Source organism: Haliaeetus leucocephalus, unplaced genomic scaffold (assembly GCF_000737465.1).
Source record: "Haliaeetus leucocephalus isolate CR32 unplaced genomic scaffold, Haliaeetus_leucocephalus-4.0 Scaffold450, whole genome shotgun sequence".
Taxonomy (NCBI): domain Eukaryota; kingdom Metazoa; phylum Chordata; class Aves; order Accipitriformes; family Accipitridae; genus Haliaeetus; species Haliaeetus leucocephalus.
In genome coordinates this window covers 21,021,790-21,028,981 of record NW_010972886.1, presented here as the reverse complement: position 1 = coordinate 21,028,981, position 7,192 = coordinate 21,021,790, and the positions used below count along the sequence as shown (strand labels likewise).

General features: G+C 67.0%; 3 protein-coding genes across 3 annotated transcripts in view; 2 read left to right on the top strand and 1 right to left on the bottom strand.

Annotated features, from left to right (window-relative positions):
- APOC3 (apolipoprotein C-III) overlaps window positions 1-342 on the bottom strand; it is an 801-nt gene extending 459 nt beyond the window's left edge. Inside the window, exons 1-2 of the mRNA XM_010575091.1 lie at window positions 285-342; window positions 29-155 (exon numbers count right to left, since the gene is read on the bottom strand). Of these exons, the coding sequence (XP_010573393.1) occupies window positions 29-155; window positions 285-342 (185 nt within the window). The remainder of the gene's footprint in view (window positions 1-28; window positions 156-284) is intronic.
- A 1,625-nt stretch (window positions 343-1,967) lies between these two features.
- APOA4 (apolipoprotein A-IV) lies at window positions 1,968-3,331 on the top strand. The gene is made up of 3 exons (XM_010574970.1): window positions 1,968-2,016; window positions 2,147-2,273; window positions 2,393-3,331. Exons 1-3 carry the CDS (start codon window positions 1,968-1,970, stop codon window positions 3,318-3,320), a joined length of 1,104 nt encoding a protein of 367 aa, XP_010573272.1. The 3' UTR covers window positions 3,321-3,331.
- Window positions 3,332-5,560: 2,229 nt separating this feature from the next.
- The window catches only part of LOC104836478 (zinc finger protein ZPR1-like), a 6,355-nt gene continuing 4,723 nt past the window's right edge, over window positions 5,561-7,192 (top strand). The window contains exons 1-3 of the mRNA XM_010575090.1: window positions 5,561-5,609; window positions 5,755-5,866; window positions 6,117-7,009. Of these exons, the coding sequence (XP_010573392.1) occupies window positions 5,561-5,609; window positions 5,755-5,866; window positions 6,117-7,009 (1,054 nt within the window). The remainder of the gene's footprint in view (window positions 5,610-5,754; window positions 5,867-6,116; window positions 7,010-7,192) is intronic.

Here is a 7,192-nt window from a genome sequence, read left to right as displayed (position 1 = left end):
GGGGGGCGGGGGCAGGACAGGGGGCCACCTGGCTTGCTGAGCCGCATCCGACTCCTGCACCATGCTGAAGGCGGTCTTGGCCATGGCCGTGGCTTTCTGGGCGTACTCCTGCACCTTCCTCACCAGCGTCTCTGGCTCCCCGGGCGTGTCGGCCCCTGCAAGCACGAGCTTCGTGGGAGCGGGGGGACGGGAGCCATGGGTCCATGCCCCCCACCTCGTGCATGCACCCCAGCACCCTGAGCCCCATCCCCTTCCTCCTGCCGCAGCCCTCGCCCGCCCCTTACTTGCTCTCGCCACCAGGACAGCCGTGCAGACGAGCGCGAGCAGGAGCGATGCCTTCATGGCTGGGGAGAGAGCAGAGTGTATGGCGCGGGGTGGCAGGCAGGGGCCCACGCGCCCACAGGGGTCCCAACCCCTTCCCCTTCCCGGCGCGACTCTCGCTGGGGGCTTCCCCACTCACCTACACCGGGCTCTGCTACGTGGGGGAAGCCCCGAGCTCCCACTTTATACCCTCCCCACAGCCGCCTCCGGGGGAGTTTGTGCAAAGGTCAGGGGCGGTGGGGCTGGCCGGGGAGGGGGCACGTTTGCCGAGACCGTTCCTGCTGCAGAGGGGCCTGCCTTCCAGCCAGGAGTTGGGAAATCTCCTGGGGACCAAGGCTGCCGGGGGGCTGGCCTGGGGCTCAGCACGCGTGTGCGTGGGTCTGCACGCGTGCACAGGCCCACGCATGCATGTGCGTGCGCTTGCACGGGCACATGGCTGTGCACACCGGTGTGCCTGTGGCCAGCCCAGTACCCACTGCAAGGCGCAGCACCGTGAGGACAGGCCCGGGGCTGGCATGGGCACACACAGCACAAGGCTGACATCCAGCGGCACCGGCACCGGGTGAGATGCCACCGGGCTGGCTCTGCTCAGGGGTACCGTGTGGCTACCTCGGCCGGGGTGCCTCGGCCGGGCCCTCCGGCTGTGTGGCACCACGAGGGCTCTTTGGACCTTGGCATCGCCGGCGCCCGGCTGATCCCTGCCCCTGCCAGCCATGCCCTTCGCCCCAGCCGTGACACGTCACCGCCAGTCTGCAGCCTGCAGCGGATCCACCGGGCCATGGGTGGGCTGAGCCAAGGGCTGCATCCCCGGGGCATGTGCTGAGAGCCCAGTGCCCACGGCTGGGGACACGCACGGGTCCCAGCTCCAGTCAAGGGCATGCCGGCGCTGCGTGTGTGCAACATCCTGCAGCTGCAGGGTCCTGGCCTTTCCCTGTGGCAGGGCTTCCTCTGGGAGCCCACGCTCGGAGGGAGCAATGCTACCCTGCAGTCTCATATGCATCCATCGCAGCATCCACCCCCCGAGCCCATGTCCTGCCCCACTGTGCAACCTGGGCACAGTGCAGCCGGCAGCAGGGCTGAGGGGTCCCCGCAGTGTCCCCCAGAACCCCTGCCCCACCACACTGCGCATCCCGGGTACTGCGCAGCCGGCACCAGTGGAGCCATTGCTGCGTCCCATAGAGCTGCGGAGCCAGGGGCTGCCCCCCGCTGTGCGCTGTCCCCTCTGCCGCAGGGTCCCTGCCCCCCCAGGAGGAGCTACAGCCTTGGGGTGCCCATGCATACCCCCACTCCCTCTCTGCCCCGGCCCCTGGCACCCCGCCGGGAGCTGGCAGGGCTGCAGGTGATGTCAGGGCTGCACTCACGTCAGGCGCTTCCACGTTGCGACCTTGCTAAAGTCCAAGCCCGGGGCCTGTGTCACAGGCCTGCGTGGAAGCCGCTGAGAGCGCTCAGGCTGCATAAATAGCGGCCGGGTGCTCACCGGCACAGCAGGTACCCACACCTGGCAGCAGCACAGGTGAGCGGCAGCGTCAAGGTGTGGGGAAAGCTGGCAGCTGCATCGCCTGCAGTGGTGGTGGGGGGTGGCCGGGGGCTGGGGGGCTCCCTTCATCTCCACTCTGTGCTCCCGCAGGCATCCCCCAGCAGTCAGGATGTCTCCGAAGGTGGCCGCCCTCGTCCTGGTGCTCCTCGTGGTCTCAGGTGAGGGGGTGTGCGGGTCCCCGGTGCTGGGAGGGTGGTCCCGGCCCAGGGTGGGGATGGGGACCCGATGCACCCGGGGGAGCTGCCGAGAGGAATTGTGCCGGTGCTGACCCCGGCATCCGCTTTGCAGGGGCACAGGCTGACGTCAAGCCAGATGAGGTGGCCAGCGTGCTCTGGAAGTACTTCACCGAGCTGGGCAGCAATGCCAAGGAGACGGTGGACCAGCTGCAGCAAGCCGAGATCACCAAGCAGCTGAAGTGAGCAGAGCCATGGGCTGCGGCGCTGGGTGGGGGACACGGTGGTGGCTGGGACATGCTGGGCAGGGGAGGGGGCTGCGGGGACGCCGGGGTGCTGACATCCCTCCCCATCTCCCCAGCACCCTGCTGGAGAGCAACTTGCAGAGCGTCAACTCGTACGCCGAAGACCTGCGGCAGCGGCTGGTGCCCTTCGCCACGGAGCTGCAGGCGCGGCTGGCACAGGACTCGCAGCGGCTGAAGGAGCAGATCCGGCGGGAGCTGGCAGAGCTGCAGGCCAAGCTGGCGCCCTATGCCGACGAGGTGCACCAGCAGATCGGCACCAACATCCGCCAGCTGCAAGCCAAGATGAGCCCCTATGCCGAGGAGCTGCGCTCCCAGGTGGACCGCGGGGCCGGGGAGCTGCGGCGGGCGCTGGAGCCCTACGCCACTGAGCTGCGAGACCGGCTGCAGGACAACGCCGAGAACATCCAGGCCTCCCTCAGCCCCTATGCTGACCGGCTGCAGCAGCAGATCGACGGCGGGGTGGAGAGCCTGAAGGAGCGGCTGGCTCCCCTGGCCGATAAGCTGAAGGCACAAGTGGGGCAGAGTGTGGAGGAGCTGCGGCAGGGGCTCAGCCCTTACACCCAGGAGGTGCAGGACAGCCTCAACCAGCAGCTGGAGAGCCTGACAGCACAGATGGAGCGGGCGGTGGAGGAGCTGCGTGCCCGCCTGGCCGCCAGCTCAGAGGAGCTGCGTGCCCAGCTCAGCCCACTGGCCCAGGAGCTGCGGCAGGCGGCGGGCGGTGATGCCGAGAGCCTGCAGCAGCGGCTGGCTCCCTTGGCCCAGCAGCTGGATGAGCGTGTGGGGCAGACGCTGGAGGCTTTCCGGCAGCAGGCAGCCCCCTTCGGCGAGACCTTCGGGCGGCAGCTGGTGGAGCGGCTGGAGGCAATGCGGGGGAAGCTGGACTCAGGCGCCGCTGGTGTGGAGGACCACCTGGAGCTGCTGGAGAAGGAGTTGCGGGAGAAGGTGGCCACCTTCCTCAGCACTGCCCAGCCAGCTGAGAACTGAGAACCCCCCACCGGTGCCACAGGGAGGGGGCACAGGGCAGCCATCCGGCTGTCCCCCCGCACCGCAAGCGTTCACAGCTGCTGCCTGCAGCGGAAATAAACTGCCGCCTTGCCATGCATGTGCTGGTCTGTGTCCTTCATTCTCTGCAGCATCCCACCGTCCTGCCCCGGGATGGGCAACCTGGGGCGCCCGGCCCAGCTGCTCCGAGGGGAGAGCATCACCGCCGGATTTGGGTCCCAGGGCACCCAGGAGAGGGAACAGAGGTGGGGCCAGGCGGGTGGGGGGTCTCTGTCCCCGGCACAGGGCTGCAGGCACTGCTCGGGGGCTGGAGGCCGTTGAAGCCAGGCGAGCCCGTCAGCCAGAGTGGGCTGGGGCCCCAGGACTTCACCGCGCCGGGGTGCCGTAGCAACTCAGTGGCACCCAGGCAGCTCCAGAGGGGCCAGAGCCCCAGCATACGGCCGAGCATCCCCACTGCAGTGGAACTGGCTGCTGCCACGGGGGATGGGTCTCTGCGGACTGCGCAGGGTGGGTGATGGACACCTTGCTCCACCATCCCACAGCCCCACGGAGGCTGCGGCCAGACACAGTGGGGGTCGGACAGGTAGGGAGCGGGCCCTTGTCCCCAGGAGCTTCCCAGCTCAGGGAGAAGAAAAGGGGACTGGAGCTATGGCCACAGCAAGGGCCCTGAGCTGCTCCACTGGGGGGGTGCCCTGTGAGGACCTCTCCCACGGCCAGAGGGATTTCCCACGTGGGCTGCAGTGGCCGCGGGATGGGAGTGCAGCTGGGGCTGCTCAGGGCGACCCCACGTGTCCGCACGGGCGAGGGACCGGAGTGGACTTTGGTACCAGAGGAGCGTTGGCTCGGAGTTTCACCCCAGCGGTGCGCCGGACTTTGCCCTCCACGTCCGGGTGCCCACATCCCAGCCCCACTGGGGACACATTAGTCCCAGTGGGTCCCTGTTTGCTGGATTGCTTCAGTGCAAACATTGCAGCGCTCTCCTGATTTAAAAGCCTGGTGTCAGCAGCCGGCACCCCTCACGGGGACGAGACCCAAGCCGAAAATGTTTTTTTTCTTTCCTGGGGGAAAGGCAATTTGTAAAGGAACCACTCCAAAACGTGGCGGGTTTGGTATGCCAGCGGGAAGTGGGGCTGTGCAGCTGGCAGTTTGCAAGCAGGCAGACCATGCAGAAGGTGTGTTCTCTTGCCCTGGCTGCAGACACGGCCACTGCGCTCACTTCACCCTTCCCTGGCACAGCCAGAGCCGGGCTCATCCTCCCGCGCCCATGCTGGCCCCATCCCGGGGGTCCTGGCTCCCTTTCCCCCCCGTTTGGGCTGCAAGCCCCTGCGACAGGAACTGCCAGCTGGCGAGCTGCAGCCCACATCCCTGTCCCTGTCCTGCTGCTCTGCACCACCTCGCCACCCCGGCAGCTCCCAGCCACCGTTTGCTCCACGATGCAAAGGTTGGCTGCGACGGCAGGGTCAGCCTCGACCCCAGAAACCTGCAGAGCAAGCAGCGAGGGCTCCCTTATCACTGGGAAAACAAGGGCTGAGCCAGCGGGCCGGTGCCAGGCCAGCGTTCGAGCAGCTACAGGCTTGAGATCTCTGCCTGGGAGATGCTCGGGGCAGGGCAGGGCCACACAGTCTCACAGCCCCGAGGGGGTTAAGGCTGCCTGCGGCCGCAGCGAGATCAGGCCAGCCTGGGTGGTGGGATGGGAGCAGTGTGGGGCAGGCGAAGGGGCAGCCAGCAGTCAGATGACCGGCCCCCCACGTCACCTCTCAGGAACGTCCGCAGACCTCCACGTTGTGTTTACAGGGAGTGAGGTCCAAAAAGCCTACCCCTGCAGATGCGCCTTATCGCCCACGCACCTCTGCCTCCCGCCAGGCGTATATAAAGGGAGCCACGGGCCCAGTCCCAGCAGGAGGGACGCGGGAAGTGATCCGGAGCCAGGTGAGGGGTGGGGAGCAGCCTCGCCGAGCCAGCACCAGCAGGGACATCTCGTGCCTGGTTTAGCTTTGCCCAGCCGGAGGAGCCAGGTGTCATTTCTGACAGCCAGGTGCATGCCAGTTGTGTGGTGGGGGACCCCAGGAGCAAGGTCCTTGTGGAAAGCAGCCGGGGGGGGATGAAGTGCAGGGACCACTGACCTATGAGCACTCTGAGAGGAGACCTGCACTGTGGCGTGAGCTAACGCACTCCTCTTCTCTCTCTCCCCGCAGGACAGTGGCACGCCGGCCTGGCAGACCATGCCTCTGAAGGCAGTGCTTCTCCTCGCCTTCCTGACCACCTTACCAGGTGGGTGCCGAGCAGAGGAGCTCACGTGGGGCTGGCTGACGGTGGCAGGATGGGGCAGAGCTGGGACGCGGGCTGGGCGGGAGGGCAGAGCTGGGGGTGGGCAGTGCCCTGGCCACCCCACTAACCACTGCCCTCCTGCCTGCAGTGTCACCAGCAGAGCTGGCTCGGAGTGGCTTCTGGGAGTACCTCAGCCAGCTGACAAGTGACAAGGACAGCCCAGAGCACAGCCAGAGCAGCAAGCTGGGCAGCGACATCACGTGAGTACACTGCTCTGGGGGCTTGCCTTACAGTGCCCGTCCTGGGCAACCGCCTGTGGTCCCTCTGCAAGCTCCCCCCAGGCCCCAGCAGCACACATTGGACCCCATTCCTCTTTCCCCGGGGACAGAAAAGCTCATGGGCACGGTCCTCGTGGCTGTCAACAGCTTTTATTATGGGTGCATTAGGGCATAGTGGAGGTGCTGTGTTATGTCAGGGGTGCTCGGTAACTACACCTGCTGTCTCGTGCAGAAACCTGAAGGAAAGCGTTCAGGATGGGGTCAGCTACATGGGCAACTTCCTGGAGAAGCTGGCGCCGCTAAACAGGGGCCTCCAGCCCCGGCTCTACCATGACTCGGACAGCCTGCGGAAAGTCATCAGGAAAGAGCTGGAGAGCCTGAGGGTGAAACTGTCACCATACGTGGACGATGTCCATCAGACGGTCGGCAAGCACCTGGAAGACCTCCGCTACCGGCTGCAGCCATTCACGGAGGAGCTCCTGGACCAGGTGGCCCTGAAAGCCCGGGAGCTCCGGCGGCACCTGACACCCAGCCGGGAGGCAGCGGCACAGCTCCTGGAGGGCGTGGATGAGGTCCAGAGGTTCATGGCTCATTATGCCGACAAGATTGCCTTCCACACCGACCAAGTGAAGGACATCTTCCGCCCCTACGCGGACAGGCTGGTGACCGAGATCCACCGCAATGTGGAGGAGCTGCACAGAAATGTCGTCCCTCACAGCCAGGCCAGCCCAGAGCAGCTCAACCAGTACATCCAGGAGCTCTCTGCCAAGCTGACCCAGAACGCGAGGGACCTCCACCAGAAGATCCAGAGGAACCTGGAGCAGCTCAAGGCGAAGCTGAGCCTCCGCTCCGGCAGCCTCCAGCAGCCGCCAGCCCCAGGGGAGCTGGCCCGGGAGGTGCAGTGGCGGGTGGAGGAGTTCCGCAGGGACACCCACCTCCAGATCCAGGACTTCACCCGCGCCCTGGACCAGGAGACGGAGGAGATGAGGCGGAAGCTCTCCTCCCGGCCCCCCTACTCGGGGGATCCCCAGGAGGGGCCGCCCCCCGTGGAGGACCTGCATGCCCGCCTCGATGCCCTGTGGAGAGACCTGGCCCGTAGCCTGGCCGAGAAGGGCGGCGAGGCCCGCTGATGGGGGCTGATGGGGCCTGACTGGGCCTGACGGGGCCGGGTGGGTCAAGCTGAACCGCAATAAAAGACGCCGCCATCGCCGACCTGGCCGGGTTTCGCTGTCGCCCCCTCACGTGACCGCGCCCCCTCACGTGACCGCGCCCCCTCACGTGACCGCGCAGCGCGCAGGCGCGGTGGGG

Excerpts from the sequence above, each read along its gene's own strand:
- APOA4 (XM_010574970.1), top strand. The coding sequence starts at position 1,968 with ATGTCTCCGAAGGTGGCCGCCCTCGTCCTGGTGCTCCTCGTGGTCTCA. Across the intron at positions 2,017-2,146 it reads GGTGCTCCTCGTGGTCTCAG|GGGCACAGGCTGACGTCAAG; the intron begins GTGAGGGGGTGT and ends TCCGCTTTGCAG. Across the intron at positions 2,274-2,392 it reads GAGATCACCAAGCAGCTGAA|CACCCTGCTGGAGAGCAACT; the intron begins GTGAGCAGAGCC and ends CCATCTCCCCAG.